This window comes from Mycteria americana, unplaced genomic scaffold (assembly GCF_035582795.1).
Source record: "Mycteria americana isolate JAX WOST 10 ecotype Jacksonville Zoo and Gardens unplaced genomic scaffold, USCA_MyAme_1.0 Scaffold_269, whole genome shotgun sequence".
NCBI classification, from domain to species: Eukaryota; Metazoa; Chordata; class Aves; order Ciconiiformes; family Ciconiidae; genus Mycteria; species Mycteria americana.
This window is the reverse complement of record NW_027445608.1, coordinates 258-23361: the sequence shown is the minus strand read 5'-3', so window position 1 is coordinate 23361 and position 23104 is coordinate 258. Positions and strand designations below refer to the sequence as shown.

General features: G+C 63.0%; 1 protein-coding gene across 1 annotated transcript; it reads right to left on the bottom strand.

The window, feature by feature from the left end:
- Positions 1–306: 306 nt before the first annotated feature.
- Positions 307–20577, bottom strand: SMC1A (structural maintenance of chromosomes 1A; the record flags this gene model as incomplete). The annotated part of the gene is given in 22 exon segments (XM_075489680.1): positions 307–363; positions 365–377; positions 483–625; positions 627–635; positions 2590–2744; positions 5641–5797; positions 6547–6657; positions 6746–6899; positions 8218–8363; positions 8440–8581; positions 10340–10446; positions 10543–10659; positions 10890–11027; positions 12525–12671; positions 12764–12943; positions 17651–17836; positions 17970–18177; positions 19277–19359; positions 19439–19579; positions 19666–19924; positions 20036–20274; positions 20367–20577. Coding segments are annotated over 22 exon segments (3075 nt in total), but the record flags the coding sequence as incomplete, so codon positions are not given.
- Between the last annotated feature and the right edge of the window lie 2527 nt (positions 20578–23104).

The window sequence follows — 23104 nt, the reverse complement described above, 5'->3', positions numbered from 1 at the left end:
TGGACATCCCCCCCCCTCCCCCCCAAATCCCTTGGGGGGGGTCCCCAAAATCCTGGGGGGGAGGGGGCAAATCCCTGAGGACCCCCCCCCCCAAAATCTCTGAGGACAGCCCCCCAAAATCGCAGGAGATCCCCAAAATCCCTGGGGGATCCCCCAAAATCCCTGGGGGCCGTGCCAAAACCCTTTGGGGGGGGGTGTCCAAAACCCCTTGGGAACCCCCTAAAGTCTCAGAGGAACCCCCCAAAAACCTTAGGGGACCCCCAAAATCCCTAAGGGGGGAGAGGGGGGGGTCCCCCCAAATCCCACCTTCCCGATGTTGGTGTTGTCCAGCGCCGCGTCGATCTCGTCCAGCACGAAAAACGGGGGCCGGTTTGTAGCTGGAGGTAAAAATCGGGTGAGATCCCCCCCCCCCCCCAAAAAAAAGGGGTGGGGGGGACCCCAGGGAAGAGGGGGGACCCCGCCGGGGAGGGGAAGGGACCCACCTGTGGATGGCGAAGAGGAGGGCGAGGGCGGCCACCGTCTTCTCGCCCCCCGAGAGGTTGTCCATGGGGCGGAAGCGTTTGCCGGGGGCCACGCAGTTGTAGTTGATGCCGTCCAGGTAGGGCTCCTCGGGGTTCTCGGGGCCCCAGGAAGGCCTGGGGAGGGGGGCGAGGGGGGGGACGTTGGGGACACGGGGGACGTTGGGGACACGGGGACGGTCCTAGGGGGTCCCCCCGTCCCGCGGGGACGGGACACGGCGGCGGCGGAGGGGGGGGGGGGGGGCGGGGGGGGTGGTGAAAGAGGGGTGCGAGGAGAGGGGCTGGGGGAGCGGGAAGAGGCGATGGGGGGAGGGGCGGGTGGGCGAGCGTGCGGAGGGGCGGGGGTGAGCGTGCGAGGCCCCGTGCGAGGCTGCGGGTGATGGTGCGAGGATAGGATGAGCGTGCAAGGCCCCTGTGAGGCTGGGGGTGAGCGTGCGAGGCCCCGTGCGAGGCTGGGGTGATGGTGTGAGGATGGGATGAGCGTGCAAGGCCCCCTGTGAGGCTGGGGTGTGAGCGTGCAAGGGCCCCGTGCGAGGCTGGGGGTGATGGTGCGAGGATGGGATGAATGTGACAGGCCCCGTGCGAGGCTGGGGTGTGAGCGTGCAAGGGCGGGGGTGAGCGTGCAAGGCCCTGTGCGAGGCTGGGGGTGATGATGTGAGGATGGGATGAGCGTGCAAGGCCCCATGCGAGGCTGGGGGGGAGCGTGCGAGGCCCCGTGCGAGGCTGGGGGTGATGGTGCGAGGATGGGATGAGCGTGCAAGGCCCCATGCGAGGCTGGGGGTGAGCGTGCAAGGCCCCGTGCGAGGCTGGGGGTGAGCGTGCGAGGATGAGATGAATGTGAAGGCTCCGTGCAAGGCTGGGGGTAAGCGTGCAAGGGCGGGGGTGAGCGTGCGAGGCCCCGTGCGAGGCTGGGGGTGAGGCGTGCAAGGTCAGGATGAGCATGCAAGGCCCCTGTGAGGCTGAGGGTGAGCGTGCGAGGGCCCCGTGCGAGGCTGGGGGTGATGGTGCAAGGATGGGATGAATGTGAAAGGCCCCGTGCGAGGCTGGGGGTGAGCGTGCAAGGGCGGGGGTGAGCGTGCGAGGCCCCGTGCGAGGCTGCGGGTGATGGTGCGAGGATAGGATGAGCGTGCAAGGCCCCCTGTGAGGCTGGGGGTGAGCGTGCGAGGCCCCGTGCGAGGCTGGGGTGATGGTGCGAGGATGGGATGAGCGTGCAAGGCCCCCTGTGAGGCTGGGGGTGAGCGTGCGAGGCCCCGTGCGAGGCTGGGGGTGATGGTGCAAGATGGGATGAATGTGAAAGGCTCCGTGCAAGGCTGGGGGTAAGCGTGCAAGGGCGGGGGTGAGCGTGCAAGGCCCTGTGCGAGGCTGGGGGTGATGATGTGAGGATGGGATGAGCGTGCAAGGCCCCATGCGAGGCTGGGGGGTGAGCGTGCGAGGCCCTGTGCAAGGCTGGGGGTGAGCGTGCGAGGATGGGATGAGCGTGCAAGGCCCCGTGTGAGGCTGGGGGTGACGGGTGCGAGGATGGGATGAGCGTGCAAGGCCCCATGCAAGCTGAGGGCGAGCCGTGCGAGGATGATATGAATGTGAAAGGCTCCGTGCAAGGCTGGGGGTAAGCGTGCAAGGGCGGGGGGTGAGTGTGCAAGGCCCTGTACGAGGCTGGGGGTGATGGTGCGAGGATGGGATGAGCGTGCAAGGCCCCATGCGAGGCTGGGGGTGAGCGTGCAAGGATGGGATGAGCGTGCGAGGCCCCGTACGAGGCTGGGGGTGAGCGTGCAAGGGCGGGGGTGAGCGTGCGAGGCCCCGTACGAGGCTGGGGGTGAGCGTGCAAGGGCGGGGGTGAGCGTGCGAGGCCCCGTACGAGGCTGGGGGTGAGCGTGCAAGCCTGAGCGTGAGCGTGCAAAGCCCCGTGCGAGGTCAGGGACAATCGCACGAGGACCCAACACGAGTCCAGGAACGGCCGCGCGGAGGCCGGGACCGCCGCGCGCGGGCGGGCGCGATGGCTCACGCGAGCGTGCGAGGGCCGGCACGAGGGCTCACGCGAGCGTGCGAGGGCTCACGCGAGCGTGCGAGGTACCTGGGCGCTGCTGTTGCGGGAGAGGGCCTTGTAGATCTCGTCGATGTTGGTGGCCACGGACTCGAAGCAGGCGTTGAAGCGGTCGAAGCGTTCCTTCTTCATCTGCTCGAAGGCTTGCTTCGCCTTCTTCGCACGCTTGCGCGCCGCCTCGAACTCTACGGGGGGGGGGACGGGGGACACGTGACAGGGGACATCCTCGGGGACATCCTCGGGGACACCCACGGGAGGTCGGGGACACCCACGGGAGGTCGGGGACATCCCCCTGCCCGGCGTCCCTGGGATAGGCGGGGGGTGTCGCCGCTCTTAAAATACGGCTTTGGTGGGTTGGGGGCGTGTCATCCCCGCGTCACGGTGTCACCGTGTCATCGTCGTCCGTCCCCCCCCCCCCCCGTGTGTCCCCGGTGGCCCCCGTGTCCCCACGGTGTCCGGGTACCCCGCGTCTTTCTGGTGTCCCCATGTCCCCCTGTGCCTTCCTGGGGTCCCTATGTCCCCATGTCTTCTTGGTGTCCCCACGTCTTCCTGGTGTCCCCATGTCTTCCTGGTGTCTCCACATCCCCATGTCTTCCTAGCGTCCCCATCTCCCCCTGGTGTCCCCATGTCCCTGTGTCTTCCTGGTGTCCCCATCTCCCCCTGTGTCTTCCCAGTGTCCCCATGTCTTCTTGGTGTCCCCATGTCTCCTTGGTGTCCCCATGTCCCCCCGTGTCTTCCTGGTGTCCCCACGTCCCCTGTGTCTTCCTGGTGTCCCCATGTCTTCTTGGTGTCCCCATGTCCCCTTGTGTCTTCCTGGTGTCCCCATGTCCCCTTGTGTCTTCCTGGTGTCCCCATGTCTTCTTGGTGGTCCCCATGTCCCTGTGTCTTCCTGGTGTCCCCACATCCCCATGTCTTCCTGGTGTCCCCATCTCCCCCTGTATCTTCCTGGTGTCCCCATGTCTTCCTGGTGTCCCCGTGTCCCCCTGTGTCTTCCTGGTGTCCCCATCTCCCCCTGTCTTCTTGGTGTCCCCATGTCCCTGTGTCTTCCTGGTGTCCCCATCTCCCCCTGTGTCTTCCTGGTGTCCCCATGTCTTCTTGGTGTCCCCATGTCCCCTTGTGTCTTCCTGGTGTCCCCATGTCTTCCTGGTGTCCCCATCTCCCCCTGTATCTTCCTGGTGTCCCCATGTCTTCTTGGTGTCCCCACGTCCCCTTGTGTCTTCCTGTGTCCCCATGTCTTCTTGGTGTCCCCCTGTCCCTGTGTCTTCCTGGTGTCCCCATGTCCCCTTGTGCCTTCCTGGTGGCCCCGTGTCTTCCTGGTGGCCCCATGTCCCCCTGTGTCTTCCTGGTGGCCCCGTGTCTTCCTGGTGGCCCCATGTCCCCCTGTGCCTTCCCTGGTGGCCCCGTGTCTTCCTGGTGTCCCCACATCTCTAGTGTCTCCATGTCCCTCATGTCCCTGTGTCTTCCTGGTGTCCCCATGACCCTGGTGTCACCACATCCACCATGTCCCTGTGCCTTTCCTGGTGTCCCCACATCTCTGGTGTCCCTGAGTCTTCCTGGTGACACCACATCCTCCCCGTCATCCTGGTGTCCCCATGTCCCCCCACGTCTTCCTGGTGCCCATATGTCCCCTCCGTGTCCCCATGACTTCCTGGTGTCCACATCTACCACATCTTCCTGGTGTCCCCGTGTCTCTCCGGTGTCCCCACATCCATGTCCCTCTGTCCTCCTGGTGTCCCCACATCTCTGTGGTGTCCCCATGTCCCCTTGTGTCTTCCTGGTGTCCCCATGTCTCTGGTATCCACATGGCACCCCTGTCCCTCTGTCCTCCTGGTGTCCCCATGTCCCCGTGTCCTCCTGGTGTCCCCACATCCCTCCTGTGTCTTCCCGTGTCCCCCCATCCCTGGTGTCCATGTCCCCCATGTCCTCCTGGTGTCCCCACATCTCTGGTGTCCACATGTCCCTCCTATGTCTCTCTGGTGTCCCCATGTCCTTGGTGTCCACATCCCCCGTGTCTTCCTGGCATCCCCATGTCCTCCTGGTGTCCACATGTCCCCTCCATGTCCCTGTGTCTTCCTGGTGTCCCCACGTCCCTGGTGTTCACATGTTTCCCCATGTCCTCGTGTCTTCCCGTGTCCCCATGTCCCCGTGCCTTCCTGGTGTCCACACGTCCCCTACATCCTTATGTCCTCCTGGTGTCCCCATGCCACCCCTATCTCCCTGGTGTCCCCACATCTCTGCTGTCCCCATGTCTCTCTGATGTCCCCCTATCCCCAGTGTCCCCGTGTCTTCCTGGTGTCCCCACGTCTCCATGGTGTCCACGTGTCTCCCGTGTCCCTGTGTCATCCTGGTGTCCCCATGTCCCCCCGTCTTCCTAGTGTCCCCAAGTTCTCATGTATTCCTGGTCTTCCCATGGCTCTACTGTCTTCCCGGTGTCCCCACGTCTCCGGTGTCCACATCTACCACATCTTCCTGGTGTCCCCATGTCTCTGGTGGCCCCATATCTCTGGTGGCCCTATGTCCCTGTGTCTTCCTGGTGTCCCCACATCTCTCTGGTGTCCCCATGACCCCCATGTCTTCCTGGTGCCTACATGTCCCCTCCATGTCCCTGTGTCTTCCTGGTGTCCCCATGTCTCTGGTGGCCCCACATCTCTGGTGTCCCTATGTCCCTGTGTCTTCCTGGTGTCCCCCCTGTGTCTTCCTGGTGTCCCCACATCTCTCTGGTGTCCCTGTGTCTTCCTGCTGTCCCCACGTCCCCCATGTCTTCCTGGTGCCCACGTGTCCCCTCCGTGTCCCCGTGTCTTCCTGGTGCCCACATCTACCACGTCTTCCCGGTGTCCCCATGTCCCCGTGTCTTCCTGGTGTCCCCCTGTGTCTTCCTGGCATCCCCATGTCTCCAGTAGCCCCACATCTCTGGTGTCCCCATGTCTCCGTGTCTTCCTGGTGTCCCCCTGTGTCTTCCTGGTGCCCACGTGTCCCCTCCGTGTCCCCATGTCTTCCTGGTGCCCGCATCTACCACGTCCTCCCGCTGTCCCCGTGTCTCTCTGGCGTCCCCACATCCACCGTGTCCCTCCTTGTCCCCACCGTCCGAGGTCTCCTGGAACTTGTCCCGGACGCTCTCCAGCTTCTCCATGGCCTTCATGTTGGGGGCGGCGATGCGCTGCAGGACGCTCTGCTGCTCCGTCAGCCGCTGCTGCAGCTGGTTCATCTCCTGCCGGATCTCCTCCTCCGCCTGGGCATCCTGGGGGCGGAGCCTCGCGTGAGGGGGCGGGGCTTAGAGGGGCGGGGCCGTTTGTGGGTGGGGCCTCGGGCAGGGCGGGGCACCCCCAGGGTGGTGGCTTAGCTGGGTAGCCCTTATGGGACTCTCTTGGGGGGCGTGGCCTCAGGAAAGGGGGTGTGGCCTTGTTTGGAGGTGTGGTCTCAGTCAAGGGGGTGTGGTCTTAGGAGAGGGGGTGTGGCCAGAAGCATGTAGGGGGTGGGGCTATCGACAGGCCACACCCCCAGTGAGGCTTGTCATGTGGGAAAGGCTGAAGGGGGTGGGGCTTGATATGTTAATGACAAGGGGTGGGGCTTGATATGTTAATGACAAGGGGCAGGGCTTGATATGTTAATGACAAGGGGTGGGGCTTGATATGTTAATGAGAAGGGGTGGGGCTTAGCATGGGGGAAGGGTTCAATGCAGGTGCTTTTAGTACAGGGGGCGGGGCCACCCAGTCCTATGGGGATGGTGGTGGGAGGGGCCTTGGGATAAGTGGGAGGGGTGTGGGGAAAGGGGTGGAGCCTTAAGGAGGGGGTGGGGTCTCCAGAGAGGGGGAGGGGAGCAGAAAGAGAAAGGGAGGGGCCCCCGGGGAAGTGGGAGGGGCCCCCGGGGAAGTGGGAGGGGCCCCCGGGGAAGTGGGAGGGGCCCCCGGGGAAGTGGGAGGGGCCCCCGGGGAAGTGGGAGGGGCCCCCGGGGAAGTGGGAGGGGCCGGCCTTAAAGGGCCAGCGTACCTTGAGCTCCTCGGGCAGGTCGCTGTAGTCGATCTCGATCAGGGCCTCCCGGGCGTAGAGGCTGGAGGTGCGCTGGGAGCTGCTCACCGGCTCCTCCCCGGCCGGGCCACCCTGGGGGGGACGATGACAAAGGGGGGGGGGGGGTCAGGGCAGTCCCCAAGCCCCCCCGTAACCCCCCCAAACCCCGCCCCGGCCCCACCTCCTCCTGGCTGATGTCGTCCATGGTGCCCTTGGAGAGGGGCAGCTTGATGTCCTGCATCTTGCAGGCCTGCAGCAGGTTGTGGCGGTCGCTGCGCTTCTGCTCCAGCTTCGTCTCGATGGCCGTCACCTCCTTCTGCAGGTGGGTCATCTCCCTGCGTGACAAGGGGAGGGGTCAGGCCCGGCTGGCCCCGCCCACAGGGTCCCTGGCCCCGCCCATGCACCCCAGCTATGCCCGCAGCACCTTTAGACTCTTCCACATCCCTCAGCCCCACCCACAAGCTCATTAGCCCCTCCCACATCCCCCAGCCCCACCCACAAGCTCATTAGCCCCTCCCACATCCCCCAGCCCCACCCACAAGCTCATTAGCCCCCCCCACATCCCCATAGCCCCACCCACAAGCCCCCCTTAGCACCCTATGCATTATTAGCCCCACCCACAAGCCCCATAGCCCCACCCATCCACCCATAACCCTGCCCACTAGCTTAGCCCCACCCACAGGCCCCTTTGCCCCTCCCATCCTCCCCCAGCCCCGCCCACAGACCAAGTAGCCCCACCCACCTCCTAGAGCCCTGCCTACCACCTGCCACTCATGCCAGCCCCACCAATCACATTCTAGCCTCAGCCCACACCTTGGCTCCACCCCCAAGGCCATGGCTCCACCCCATCTCTCAGCCCTGCTCCCAGCATTGAGGCTCCGCCCCTGCCTGCTAGCTCCACCCCCAGGGGCCGTGGCTCCACCCCTGCCTGCTAGCTCCACCCCTTCCTGCTAGCATCACCCCCAGGGGCTGTGGCTCCACCCCTGCCCACTAGCTCCACCCCCAGGGGCTGTGGCTCCACCCCTGCCCACTAGCTCCGCCCCCAGGGGCCATGACTCCACCCCTGCCCGCTAGCTCCACCCCCAGGGGCCATGACTCCACCCCTGCCTTCTAGCTCCACCCCCAGGGGCCATGACTCCACCCCCAGGGGCTGTGGCTCCACCCCTGCCCGCTAGCTCCTCCCCTTCCTGTTAGCTCCACCCCCAGGGGCCGTGGCTCCACCCCTTCCTGTTAGCATCACCCCCAGGGGCCGTGGCTCCACCCCTGCCCACTAGCTCCACCCCCAGGGGCTGTGGCTCCACCCCTGCCTGCTAGCTCCGCCCCCAGGGGCCGTGGCTCCACCCCTGCCCGCTAGCTCCACCCCTTCCTGTTAGCATCACCCCCAGGGGCCATAGCTCCACCCCCAGGGGCCGTGGCTCCACCCCTGCCCACTAGCTCCACCTCCCTGGCTTGAGGCTCCACCCCCATGCCACAGCTCCACCCCCATTATCTTGGCCCCACCCCCAGACCACTAGCTCCACCCTCCTTTCTTGGCCCCACCCTAGGACCCCACCCCTTCCTTAGCCCCCCCACCCCTGCAGACCACACCCCCCCACCTACTCCCTGCCCGTATCCCCAGGCCCCGCCCACTCCCCCCCTTAGCCCCGCCCTCACTTGTTGGCCCCGCCCAGCTTCTTGCGGATCTCGTCCATCTCGTGGTTCTTGTCGTTGACCTCCGACTTCTTGGCCAAGTGCTGGTTCTTCAGGTCCTGCAGCTGGGCCATGGTCTCGTCGATGATCTTCATGTGCCGCTGCTCCTCCTGCCGAAACCCGCCCGTCAGCCCCGCCCGGGCAAGCCACACCCCCCCCCTCCCAAAATCCCCCCCCCCCCCAGACCTTCTTCAGCTTCTCGATCTCGGCCTCGTCCTTGCGCACGCCCTGCTCCCACATCAGCACCTTCTCCTGGTCCTCCCGCAGCTGGTTGCGTTCGAAGTCCAGCTGGATGCCCAGCCGCGTCTTCTGGTTCTCGAATTCCAGCCTGGGGAGATGGGGGGCGGGGGGGGGTTCCTGAGATGTAGGGGGGGGAGGGGGGGTCCCCAACATGGGGGGTGTCCCCAACATGGAGGGGGAAGGGGCCCTACGGGGTGCCCAGGGGGATAGACTCTGCCCCATGGAGTTGGAGGGGTGTCCAGGGGGACAGAAGCCACCCCATGGTCTCAGGGGGTGCCCCATGGCATCGGGGGGGGGACCCCAGCAGGACAGAAGCCACCCCATGGTCTCAAGGGGTGCCCCATGGTATTGGGGGGGGGACCCCAGGGGGACAGAAGCCACCCCATGGGCTGCCCCATGGTCTCAGGGGTGCCCCATGGCATCAAGGGGGGACCCCAGGGGGACAGCAGCCACCCCATGGGCTGCCCCATGGTCTCAGGGGGTGCCCCATGGCATCGGGGGGGACCCCAGGGGGACAGAAGCCACCCCATGGTCTCAGGGGGTGCCCCATGGTATTGGGGGGGGGACCCCAGGGGGGCAGAAGCCACCCCATGGTCTCAAGGGGTGCCCCATGGTATTGGGGGGGGGGACCCCAGGGGGACAGAAGCCACCCCATGGTCTCAGGGGGTGCCCCATGGTATTGGGGGGGGACCCCAGGAGGACAGAAACCACCCCATGGGCTGCCCCATGGTCTCAGGGGGTGCCCCATGGTATTGGGGGGGACCCCAGGGGGGCAGAAGCCACCCCATGGTCTCGGGGGTGCCCCATGGCATCGGGGGGGACCCCAGGGGGACAGCAGCCACCCCATGGGCTGCCCCATGGTCTCAGGGGGTGCCCCATGGTATTGGGGGGGGACCCCAGGGGGACAGCAGCCTCAGGGGGTGCCCCATGGCATCGGGGCGGGGACCCCAGGGGGACAGCAGCCACCCCATGGGCTGCCCCATGGTCTCAGGGGTGCCCCATGGCATCAAGGGGGGGACCCCAGGGGGACAGCAGCCACCCCATGGGCTGCCCCATGGTCTCAGGGGGTGCCCCATGGCATCGGGGGGGACCCCAGGGGGGCAGAAGCCACCCCATGGTCTTGGGGGTGCCCCATGGCATCGGGGGGGACCCCAGGGGGACAGAAACCACCCCATGGGCTGCCCCATGGTCTCAGGGGGTGCCCCATGGTCTCAGGGGGTGCCCCATGGTATTGGGGGGGACCCCAGGGGGGCAGAAGCCACCCCATGGTCTCAGGGGTGCCCCATGGCATCGGGGGGGACCCCAGGGGGACAGCAGCCACCCCATGGGCTGCCCCATGGTATTGGGGGGGGGGGACCCCAGGGGGACAGTGGCCTGCCCCATGGCATCAGGGGAGACCCCAGGGGGACAGCGGCTGCCCCACGGCCTGCCCCATGGCCTCCAGGGGTGCCCCATGGCATCGGGGGGGACCCCAGGGGGACAGCAGCCACCCCATGGGCTGCCCCATGGTATTGGGGGGGGGGGACCCCAGGGGGACAGTGGCCTGCCCCATGGCATCAGGGGAGACCCCAGGGGGACAGCGGCTGCCCCACGGCCTGCCCCATGGCCTCCAGGGGTGCCCCATGGCATCGGGGGGGGGGGACGACGACGACCCCAGAAGCACAGCAGCCACCCCATGGGCTGCCCTGGGTGGAAGGGGGGGCCAGGCTCTGCCCCACAGCCTCAGGGGCTGCCCCACGGTGTTGGGGGGGGTGCCAAGGGGGCCAGGCTCTGCCCCATAGGGTCTCCTGGGGGTCCAGGCATGCCCCCCCCCCCCCCACCGCCATGGGTTTGGGGGTCCCCTTACCTCTTCTTGGCGATCTCGTTCTGCCTCTTGACTTTCTCCTCCTCGAACTCCCGGATGTTTCTGACCCCAATTTCACGGCAAAACTCCTCAAACACCTCGTCCTCTACCTGGGGGGGGGTAACGTTAGCCCCACAGGGGATCCCCCAAAGCCCCAGCCCCCCCATCAGCCCCCCCCCCCCCAAAAAAAACCCACCAGCACCCACCTGGTTCATCTTCTCCTTCAGGTCCTTCATCTCCCGCTCCCGGCCCTGGATGATTCTCTTGATATCGTTAATGCGAGGCCCAAAATTGGCCAATTCGCTCTCAAGTTTCGACTTCTCCTGCGTGGGGAGAGTGGGGGGGGGGGGCAGAAACGGGGGGTCAGAGGATGCCAACCCCCCCCACCCCGGCACCCCAAAATCCACCTCTGGGGCCGTACAGACCCAATGTGAAAGGCACAGGGTCTCCGTGAATCCCTCGGAAACAAACAGCCACGTTAGCGCTTGTAACGCCCCAAAAAGGGCATAATCCCCCCCAAAATGCCTCCCCCCCCCCCGCCATGGGGCAGTACCTGGAGGTTGAGGGCGAGGTGACGGGTTTTCGTCTGCTCCAGATCGCTCTGCGAATATTTGAGCCGCATCTGGAGCCCGTGGGCTTGGGACTGGACTTGACGCAGCTCGGCTTCCTTCCGCTTCGCCTTCATCTGCTCCTGGGGGGCACGAGGTGGGGAGCGGGGGGAAAAGAAAAAAAAAAAAAAAAAAAAAAGGGGGTGAGGGGGGGAAATTCACCCGCTCGGGGGATTCCCCCGACCCGCAAGAGGCAGGGAGGGGGGTTGTGCTTCGCTTTGGGGTCTGTAACACCCTGTTTTGGGGTGCAGTTTTGTCGCTGGGAGAGGGAGCCCCAAAATGCTGGGGACAAAGGTTTTTTTGGGGGGGAAGGAAGGTGAAGACGAAGTTTTTTGGGGGGCAAAGAAGGCGAAGACAAAGTTTGGGGGGGGCAAAGAAGGCGAAGACGAAGTTTTGGGGGGGGAAAGGAGGCGAAGACAAAGTTTTTTGGGGGGGCAAAGAAGGCAAAGACGAATTTTGGGGGGGAAGGAAGGCAAAGACGAAGTTTGGGTGGGGCAAAGAAGGCGAAGACGAAGTTTTGGGGGGGAAAGAAGGCGAAGACGAAGTTTTGGGGGGGAAAGAAGGCGAAGACGAAGTTTTGGGGGGGAAGGAAGGCGAAGACGAAGTTTTGGGGGGGAAGGAAGGCGAAGACGAAGTTTTGGGGGGGAAGGAAGGCGAAGACGAAGTTTTGGGGGGGAAAGAAGGAAAAGACAAAGTTTGGGGGGGAAAGAAGGAAAAGACGAAGTTTTTTGGGGGGGCAAAGACGGCGAAGACGAAGTTTTGGGGGGGAAAGGCAGCGAAGATGAATTTTGGGGGGGAAGGAAGGCAAAGATGAAGTTTGGGAGGGGCAAAGAAGGCGAAGACGAAGTTTTGGGGGGCAAAGAAGGCGAAGACAAAGTTTTGGGGGGGGAAGGAGGCGAAGACGAAGTTTTTTGGGGGGGCAAAGGCGGCAAAGACGAAGTTTTGGGCGGGAAAGGCGACGAAGACGAAGTTTGGGGGGGAAGGAAGGCAAAGACGAAGTTTGGGAGGGGCAAAGAAGGCGAAGACGAAGTTTTTTTGGGGGGCAAAGAAGGAAAAGACGAAGTTTTGGGCGGGAAAGGCGACGAAGACGAATTTTGGGGGGGAAGGAAGGCAAAGACGAAGTTTGGGAGGGGCAAAGAAGGCAAAGACGAAGTTTTGGGGGGCAAAGAAGGCAAAGACGAAGTTTTTTGGGGGAGAAGGAAGGCAAAGACGAAGTTTGGGGGGAAAGGAAGGCGAAGTTTTTTGGGGGAAAGAAGGCGAAGACGAAGTTTTGGAGGGGGAAACAAGGAGAAGACGACGTTTGGGGGGGGGGGGGGGAGACAAGGAGAAGCAGTTTTGGGGGGGGAAAGGAGTTTGGGGGGAAAGGAGGAGTTTTGGAGTCTGCACGGCGCATGGAAAAAGGGCAAGCAGCCGCTTTTAGGGTCGAGAGGAGCCTCGGCAGGCAGGGACGCAGCTTTGGGGTCCGATGGAAGGAGTCTGGGGGTTCACAGAGGCTCTGGGAAATGATAAAGCCCAAAAAGGGGGTTCGGGGGGGGGGGCAGATGAGGTAGAAAATCGGGGGTCCGCATGCCCTCCCCTACCTTGAGCTCCTCCGTCAACCGTTCCTTCTTCTCCTTCAGCTTATCCACCGCCTTCTCGTCCCAGCGCCGGGCTTTGGCCTTCAGGTCGCTGGCCCCCCCCGAAATCACCCCCGATTTTTGGAAGAGGGTCCCATCCAACGCCACCGTCTGCGGATATAAGAAAAAGAAGGGGGGCTGGGTAAGCCACCCGGCCTCCTGGGTCCTCGTCGGGGTGTCGGGGGGAGGAAGGGAACCCCCACTTTGTGCCGCTGGTGTCCCCCGAAAGCGATGCGTCGGGCGTCCTCCACGTTGTCGCAGACCAGGGCGTTGCCGCAGGCGTATTGAAGGGCTTTTTTGATGTGGGGGGGTTCGTACCGGATCACGTCGATCACCAGCTTAGCCCCCTTCAATTCCCGCAGCTTCTCGTCCGTCGGCTTTACCTGCGGCCCAAAGGGGTTCAACAGGGGTCCCCCGAAACTCTGGGGAGAGCCAGGAGTCCCACAAGGTTCAACAGGGACCCCCCCAAAACCCCAGGGATGCACTTGAGTCCCGGGGAATTCAATAGGGACCCCCAAAACCCCAGGGAGGGCTCTGAGCCTCAAGGGGTTCAATGGGGATCCCCAAAACCCCAGGGAGGGCTCTGAGCCTCAAGGGGTTCAATGGGGACCCCCAAAACCCCAGGGAGGGCTCTGAGCCCCAAGGGATTCAATGGGGACCCCCAAAACCCCAGGGAGGGCTCTGAGCCCAAAGGGGTTCAATGGGGATCCCCAAAACCCCAGGGAGGGCTCTGAGCCCAAGGGGTTCAATGAGGCCCCCCAAAACCCCGGGGAGGGCTCTGAGCCTCAAGGGGTTCAAAGGGGACCCCCAAAACCCCAGGGAGGGCTCTGAGCCTCAAAGGGTTAAATGGGGACCCCCAAAACCCCAGGGAGGGCTCTGAGCCTCAAGGGGTTCAATGGGGACCCCCAAAACCCCAGGGAGGGCTCTGAGCCTCAAGGGGTTCAATGAGGACCCCCAAAACCCCAGGGAGGGCTCTGAGCCCCAAGGGGTTCAATGGGGACCCCCAAAACCCCAGGGAGGGCTCTGAGCCTCAAAGGGTTAAATGGGGATCCCCAAAACCCCAGGGAGGGCTCTGAGCCTCAAGGGGTTCAATGGGGACCCCCAAAACCCCAGGGAGGGCTCTGAGCCTCAAAGGGTTAAATGGGGACCCCCAAAAGCCCAGGGAGGGCTCTGAGCCCCAAGGGGTTCAATGGGGACCCCCAAAACCCCAGGGAGGGCTCTGAGCCTCAAAGGGTTCAATGGGGATCCCCAAAACCCCAGGGAGGGCTCTGAGCCTCAAGGGGTTCAATGGGGACCCCCAAAACCCTAGGGAGGGCTCTGAGCCTCAAGGGGTTAAATGGGGATCCCCAAAACCCCAGGGAGGGCTCTGAGCCTCAAAGGGTTAAATGGGGATCCCCAAAACCCTAGGGAGGGCTCTGAGCCTCAAGGGGTTGAATGGGGATCCCCAAAACCCCAGGGAGGGCTCTGAGCCTCAAGGGGTTCAATGGGGACCCCCAAAACCCCAGGGAGGGCTCTGAGCCTCAAAGGGTTCAATGGGGATCCCCAAAACCCCAGGGAGGGCTCTGAGCCCCAAGGGGTTCAATGGGGACCCCCAAAACCCCAGGGAGGGCTCTGAGCCTCAAGGGATTCAATGGGGTACCCCCAAACCCGAGGGATGGCCACCAGCCCCAGGGGTTAAATGGGGTACCCCCAAAACCCCAGGGAGGGCTCTGAGCCTCAAAGGGTTAAATGGGGACCCCCAAAACCCCAGGGAAGGCTCTGAGCCTCAAGGGGTTCAATGGGGATCCCCAAAACCCCAGGGAGGGCTCTGAGCCTCAAGGGGTTCAATGGGGACCCCCAAAACCCCAGGGAGGGCTCTGAGCCTCAAGGGGTTCAATGGGGACCCCCAAAACCCCAGGGAGGGCTCTGAGCCCCAGGGGGTTGAATGGGGATCCCCAAAACCCCAGGGAGGGCTCTGAGTCTCAAACGGTTAAATGGGGACCCCCAAAACCCCAGGGAGGGCTCTGAGCCCCAAGGGATTCAATGGGGACCCCCAAAACCCCAGGGAGGGCTCTGAGCCTCAAAGGGTTCAATGGGGATCCCCAAAACCCCAGGGAGGGCTCTGAGCCCCAAGGGGTTCAATGGGGATCCCCAAAACCCCAGGGAGGGCTCTGAGCCTCAAGGGGTTCAATGGGGATCCCCAAAACCCCAGGGAGGGCTCTGAGCCCAAAGGGGTTCAATGGGGACCCCCAAAAGCCCAGGGAGGGCTCTGAGCCCCAAGGGGTTCAATGGGGATCCCCAAAACCCCAGGGAGGGCTCTGAGCCTCAAGGGATTCAATGGGGACCCCCAAAACTCCAGGGAGGCCTCTGAGCCTCAAAGGGTTCAATGGGGACCCCCAAAACCCCAGGGAGGGCTCTGAGCCCAAAGGGGTTCAATGGGGACCCCCAAAACCCCAGGGAGGGCTCTGAGCCCAAAGGGGTTCAATGGGGATCCCCAAAACCCCAGGGAGGGCTCTGAGCCTCAAGGGGTTCAATGGGGACCCCGAAAACCCCAGGGAGGGCTCTGAGCCTCAAGGGGGTTCAATGAGGCCCCCCAAAACCCCGGGGAGGGCTCTGAGCCCCAAGGGGTTCAATGGGGACCCCCAAAACCCCAGGGAGGGCTCTGAGTCTCAAACGGTTCAATGGGGACCCCCAAAACCCCAGGGAGGGCTCTGAGCCTCAAGGGGTTCAATGGGGACCCCCAAAACCCCAGGGAGGGCTCTGAGCCTCAAGGGGTTCAATGGGGACCCCCAAACCCCAGGGAGGGCTCTGAGCCCCAAGGGGTTCAATGGGGACCCCCAAAACCCCAGGGAGGGCTCTGAGCCTCAAAGGGTTCAATGGGGACCCCCAAAACCCCAGGGAGGGCTCTGAGCCTCAAGGGGTTCAATGGGGACCCCCAAAACCCCAGGGAGGGCTCTGAGCCTCAAGGGGTTCAATGGGGACCCCCAAAACCCCAGGGAGGGCTCTGAGCCTCAAGGGGTTCAATGGGGACCCCCAAAACCCCAGGGAGGGCTCTGAGCCTCAAGGGGTTCAATGGGGATCCCCAAAACCCCAGGGAGGGCTCTGAGCCTCAAGGGGTTCAATGGGGACCCCCAAAACCCCAGGGAGGGCTCTGAGCCTCAAAGGGTTCAATGGGGATCCCCAAAACCCCAGGGAGGGCTCTGAGCCCCAAGGGGTTCAATGGGGATCCCCAAAACCCCAGGGAGGGCTCTGAGCCCCAGGGGGTTGAATGGGGATCCCCAAAACCCCAGGGAGGGCTCTGAGCCCAAAGGGGTTCAATGGGGACCCCCAAAACCCCAGGGAGGGCTCTGAGCCCAAAGGGGTTCAATGGGGATCCCCAAAACCCCAGGGAGGGCTCTGAGCCTCAAGGGATACAATGGGGATCCCCAAAACCCCAGGGAGGGCTCTGAGCCCCAGGGGGTTCAATGGGGATCCCCAAAACCCCAGGGAGGGCTCTGAGCCCCAAGGGGTTCAATGGGGACCCCCAAAACCCCAGGGAGGGCTCTGAGCCTCAAAGGGTTCAATGGGGACCCCCAAAACCCCAGGGAGGGCTCTGAGCCTCAAAGGGTTCAATGGGGATCCCCAAAACCCCAGGGAGGGCTCTGAGCCACAAGGGGTTCAATGGGGACCCCCAAAACCCCAGGGAGGGCTTTGAGCCTCAAGGGATTCAATGGGGTACCCCCAAACCCGAGGGATGGCCACCAGCCCCAGGGGTTAAATGGGGTACCCCCAAAACCCCAGGGAGGGCTCTGAGCCTCAAGGGGTTCAATGGGGACCCCCAAAACTCTAGGGAGGGCTCTGAGCCCAAAGGGGTTCAATGGGGACCCCCAAAACCCCAGGGAGGGCTCTGAGCCTCAAAGGGTTCAATGGGGACCCCCAAAACCCCAGGGAGGGCTCTGAGCCTCAAGGGGGTTCAATGAGGCCCCCCAAAACCCCAGGGAGGGCTCTGAGCCACAAGGGGTTCAATGGGGACCCCCAAAACCCCAGGGAGGGCTCTGAGCCCAAAGGGGTTCAATGGGGATCCCCAAAACCCCAGGGAGGGCTCTGAGCCTCAAGGGGTTCAATGGGGACCCCCAAAACCCCAGGGAGGGCTCTGAGCCTCAAGGGGTTCAATGGGGACCCCCAAAACCCCAGGGAGAGCTCTGAGCCCCAAGGGGTTCAATGGGGACCCCCAAAACCCCAGAGAGGGCTCTGAGCCTCAAGGGGTTCAATGGGGACCCCCAAAAGCCCAGGGAGGGCTCTGAGCCCCAAGGGGTTCAATGGGGACCCCCAAAACCCCAGGGAGGGCTCTGAGCCCCAAGGGGTTCAATGGGGACCCCCAAAACCCCAGGGAGGGCTCTGAGCCTCAAGGGGTTCAATGGGGACCCCCAAAACCCCAGGGAGGGCTCTGAGCCCCAAGGGGTTCAATGGGGATCCCCAAAACCCCAGGGAGGGCTCTGAGCCTCAAGGGGTTCAATGGGGATCCCCAAAACCCCAGGGAGGGCTCTGAGCCCCAAGGGGTTCAATGGGGATCCCCAAAACCCCAGGGAGGGCTCTGAGCCCAAGGGGGTTCAATGAGGCCCCCCAAAACCCCGGGGAGGATCCTCATTCCTGAGGGGTTCAATGGGGTACCCCCAAACCCCAGGAATGGCCACCAGCCCCAGGGGTTAATTGGGGTACCCCCAAAACCCCAGGGAGGGCTCTGAGCTCCAAGGGGTTCAATGGGGACCCCCAAAACCCCAGGGAGGGCTCTGAACCCCAGGGGGGTTAAACGGGCACCCCAAACCCTGCGGAGGACCCTGAGGGGTTAAACTGGTGCCCCCCAAAACCCCAGGGAGGGGACCCTGAGCCCCGCAGAGTTACATGGGGTCCCCCCCAAACCCCAAAACCCCTGGGAGGATCCCGAGGGGTTGAATGGGGCCCCCCCCCCCCCAAACCCCAGAAAACACCCTGAGGAGTTACACGGGGGTCCCCCAAACCCTAAAAACCCCTCATCCCTGAAGGATCCTTGCCCCATCCCCACCCTCCAGCACCTCTCGGAGTCCCCAGGGAACCCCACAACCCCAAAAGTGGGGGTGTCCCCGCAACCCCACCTCCAGATAATCGAGGGGCAGGAAGGTTTCGGGCTCTCCCCGCTGCTCCTTGATGTATTGGATACAATCGCGCCCCGTTTTTTCCGAATCCACGATGATAGCGTCCATGTTCTTCCCCAGCACCTTGGTCACGGCGATCTGATATTTCTTCTGCGTAGGCTGGCACAGGTCGATGAGGCGACCGTACTATCGGGGGGCAAACAGACAACCCCCCCCCAAACCCCCCGAAAAGAAAAAAAACAAAAAAAAAAAAGGGGTTAGCGTCGAGCCGAGGCGTTGGGGAAGGGGCAGAGCGGGGTTCGGAGGGTGTCGGACTCACCACGGAGCCGGGATAGAGCCGTTTGATGCTGTCCATGATTTCGGCTTTACGTTGTTGACGGCTGCTCTCTTGTCGGTCGATGCGGGCGTCCCCGAGTTGTTCCATCACCTGGTTCAGCTCCTTGTTGATCTCATCGATACGACGTTTGGCCAGTTCTACTTCTTCCGTTAATTCTCCTTCCAGGCGTTTCTGCTCTTCCAGGGATTGTCTGCGGGGAGGATCGAGGGGACGGGGGCTGTCGCGGGGGACGGGGGGATGCCTCGGGGGCACGGGGATGGCGAACGCCTCAAGGGTTGCCCCGGGGATGTGGGTACAGGGACAAGGGACACCTCAAGGACGGCCTTGAGGACACAGAGATGGGGTCACGGGGACAGGGAACACCTTGGGGACTGCCCCAGGGGCATGGGGACACGGATACAGGGATGGGGGACACCTTGGGGACTGCCCCAAAAGCATGGGGACAAGGGCTCGGGGACAAGGGACACCTTGGGGACATGGATAAAGGGATGGGGGACACCTCAGGGGCATGGGGACACCTTGGGGACTGCCCCAGGGGCATGGGGACACAGATAAAGGGATGGGGGACACCTCAGGGGCAGGGGGACACCTTGGGGACTGCCCCAGGGGCATGGGGACACGGATACAGGGATGGGGGACACCTTGGGGACTGCCCCAAAAGCATGGGGACAAGGGCATGGGGACAAGGGACACCTTGGGGACATGGATAAAGGGATGGGGGACACCTCAGGGGCATGGGGACACCTTGGGGACTGCCCCAGGGGCATGGGGACAAGGGCTCGGGGACAAGGGACACCTTGGGGACTGCCCCAGCAGTGTGGGGACATGGATATAGGGATGGGGGACACCTCAGGGGCATGGGGACACCTTGGGGACTGCCCCAAAGGCATGGGGACAAGGGCTTGGGGACAAGGGACACCTTGGGGACTGGCCCAGCAGTGTGGGGACAAGGATACAAGGATGGGGGACACCTCAGGGGCATGGGGACACCTTGGGGACTGCCCCAAAGGCATGGGGACAAGGGCTCGGGGACAAGGGACACCTTGGGGACTGGCCCAGGGGCATGGGGACACGGATACAGGGATGGGGGACACCTCAGGGGCATGGGGACCCCTTGGGGGCTGCCCCAGGAGCACGGGGACGGGGACGTGGGGCTGGGGGACCCCTTGGGGGCTGCCCCAGGAGCAGGGGGACGGGGACGTGGGGCTGGGGGACACCTTGGGGGCTGCCTCAAGCGGGAGAAGAGCCACCTCGGGGACACCGGGGCCGCTTTGGGGACAGGGTCTCACTTGCTGGTGGCGATGTACTCCTCCAACTTCTCGATGCGCTTCTGGTTCTCCTCGATCTCCCGCAGCTTCTGCTTGATCTTGGCCTGGGGGCACGAGGAGGGGGCTGAGGGGACGGCCCTGGGGGGGGGGTTTGGGGAAGCCCCCCCCCCCTCCCAGACTCACCTCCGTCTCCACCTTCTTCCTCTCCTCCAGATCCAACCGATCCTGGTCGGCTTTCTGGTCGCGGTTGAACTTCTCCAGCTCTTGGGCCAGCGTGGCGGCACGTTTGCTGGCCTCCTCCTTCAGCCGGTGGTATTTCTTCACCTAAAGAAGTGGGGGGGACAACGGGGTGAGCGAAGGGAGACCCCCAACCCCCCAAATTTACACGGGGACTCCGGGACAAACCCCACCTGGTTCTCCTCCAACGTCAGGTCGCGTCCTTGGCTCTGGCTTTCCTCTTCCATCCGTTCCTCGAATTCTTGCCGGGCTTTTTCCACCGACAGCATCTCCTTCTCCAACTCGTCCATGTCTCCTTTCCGCTTCTTGTACTGCTTCTGCGCGTTCTGCAGCGATTTCTTGGCCGCTTCCAGCTTCTTGATTTTGTGCGAGGTGTTCTCCTTCGCCTTGATGTACTGAGGACGCTTCTGGTTGAGCTCCGAATCTTTCTCCCTACAAAAAAAAAAAATAAAAAATAAAAATATTAAAAAAAAAAAAAATACCGAGGCGGGAGGGCGTAGGAGCTCCTCACCGAACCCCTTCCCTATTTTTGGGGTGCCTCACTTGATCTCCTTCTCGATCTGCTGTTGTTCCCTCATCATCTTGCCCAGCTCCTTCTTGCGATCCTTCAGCTCGTCCTCCACCCGATCCATCCTTTTCTTATCTTTATCGATTTCCCGGTTTTTTAACCCCAATTCTTTATTGAGCTTCTCGATCTCCGCTTCGTTATGATACAGCTTGAAAAGCTGGAGCTGCACTTGAGCACGCACCACTTCGTCTTTCAAGCGCTGGTAACGATCCGCCTGACGATAAAAAGGGGGGGGGATACAGCGTCAAAATACGACGGTGATGGAGGGGGACGGACGGACGGACACCCCCGGGACACCCCCCGAACCTCTTCTTTCTCCTGTTTGGCTTCCTTGCGTTCGGCGGCGATGTTTTTCTTGCGGTGGTAGTTAAATTGAGTGTCCTCCTCCGCTTTCACCATCTCTTTTTTCCGCTTGTCGTATTCTTGAGCCAATTCTCCCGACCGGCTGATCTCCTCGAACAACGCCGTCCGCTCCTTGGGGTTCTTCATGGCGATGGATTCCACGGCGCCCTAAAAAAATAGGGGGGGGGGGGGGAGGGTATCAGGGGGGGGCCCCCAAATCGTTACGGGGCGGCTAGGTTCTACCTCCGTGGAGAAGGGAATGGGGGACCCCCCCCCCCCCCGAAATGCTCACGGGGCTCCCCCGCGGCTGCGGGATGGGGGGAAGGGTATGGAGAAGGCCCTCCCTGCCCCAAATCCTTGGGGGGGGGGGGGGCTGGGGTACCCCTCTGTGGGGGGGAATGGGGGAGACCCCCCCCCCCCCAAATTCTCACAGGGGTCCAGGCTTTCCCTCCATGGAGGGGAATGGGGGAGACCCCCCCCCCCAAATTCTCACAGGGGTCGAGGCTTTCCCTCCATAGAGCAGAATGGGGGAGACCCCCTCCCCAAATCCTTGGGGGGGGCTGGGGTACCCCTCTGTGGGGGGGAATGGGGGAGACCCCCCCCCCCCCCAAATTCTCACAGGGGTCCAGGCTTTCCCTCCATGGAGGGGAATGGGGGAGACCCCCCCCCCCAAATTCTCACAGGGGTCGAGGCTTTCCCTCCATAGAGCAGAATGGGGGAGACCCCCTCCCCAAATCCTTGGGGGGGGCTGGGGTACCCCTCCATGGAGGGGAATGGGGGAGACCCCCCCCAAATTCTCACAGGGGTCCAGGCTTTCCCTCCATGGAGGGGAATGGGGGAGACCCCCCCCAAAAAATCCTCACAGGGGTTTGGGGGTCCCCCCATGGTTGGAGAATGGGGTGGGGGGGTGTCAGGACCTCCCTCCCCCCCCCCCCCACCAAATCCTCCCGGGGGTCTGGGGTCTCCCCCCCCCCCCAAAAAAAGGGGAGCAGCCCCTGGGAGCACCCTCAGGACTCTCCACCCTGGCAGGGGACACCCCTAAATCCCTCCTCACCCCAAAACAACCCCCCGAACCCACCCCTGCCCCCCCAAACCCACCCTGAACCCACCCCTACCCCCCCCAAACCCACACGCAGCCCCCCAAAACCACCTTGAACCCACACATAGCCCCCCCCAAACCCTCCCTAAAGCCCCCTGGAAGCCACACGTACCCCCCAAATCCACATCTACTCCCCCCAAACCCCCTCTAAAGCCCCCCAACCCCACACAAACCCCCCCCAAACCCACATATCACCTCAAAAGCCCCCCAACTCACACATACCCCCCAAAAAAACCTCTAAAGCCCCCCCAATCCATACATATCACCCCAAAACCCCCCACACCCAGACATAGCACCCCAAAACCCCCTGAACCCACACATACCACCCCAAAACGCACTCTAAAGCCCCCAAAACCCACACATAGCACCCCAAAACCTCCCAAACCTACACATATTGCCCCAAAACCCCCTCTCAAGCCCCCCAAGTCCACACATAGCACCCCAAAACCTCCCTAACTCACACATGCCACCCCAAAACCCACTCTAAAACCCCCAAACGCACACGTATCACCCCAAAACCTCCCAAACTCATACATACTGTGCCCAAAAAACCCCTAAAGCCCCCCAAACCAACGCATACTGCCCCAAAACCCCCATCTAAAGCCCCCCAAACCCACACGTAGCGCCCCAAAACCTCCCGAACCCATACATATCACCCCCAAAAAACTATAAAGCCACCCAAACCCACATATACTGCCCCCAAACCACCTCTCAAGCCCCCCAAACCCACACACAGCACCCCAAAACACCCTGAACCCACACATACTGCCCCAAAACCCCCTTCTAAAGCCCCCCAAACTCATACGTAGCACCCCAAAACCCCCGGAACCCACACATATCACCCCAAAACCGTTCCCAAAACCCCCAAACCCACACACAGCACCCCAAAACCCCCGGAACCCACACATACTGCCCCAAAACCCCCTCTAAAGCCCCCCAAATCCACACATAGCACCACAAAACACCCTGAACCCACACATACTGCCCAAAACTCCCTCTCAAGCCCCCCAAACCCACACACAGCACCCCAAAACCCCCAGAACCCACACATACTGTGCCCAAAAAAAACCCTAAAGGCCCCCAAACCAACGCATACCGCCCAAAACCCCCTCTAAAGTGCCCCAAACACACACATAGCACCCCAAAACCTCCCGAACCCACACATACCACGCCAAAACCCACTCTAAAACCCCCAAATCCACAAATAGAGCCCCAAAACCTCCCAAACTCACACATATCACCCCAAATCCCTTCCCAAAACCCCCAAACCCACACACAGCACCCCAAAACCCCCGGAACCCACACATACTGTGCCCAAAACCCCCTCTAAAGCCCCCCAAACCCACACACAGCACCCCAAAACCTCCCAAACCCACAAATACTGCCCCAAAACCCCCTCTAAAGCCCCCCAAACCCACACACACTGCCCCAAAACCCCCTCTCAAGCCCCCCAAATCCACACATACCACCCCAAAACCTCCCTAACTCACACATGCCACCCCAAAACCCACTCTAAAACCCCCAAACCCACACACAGCACCCCAAAACCCCCAGAACCCACACATACTGCCCAAAACCCCCTCTAAAGCCCCCCAAATCCACA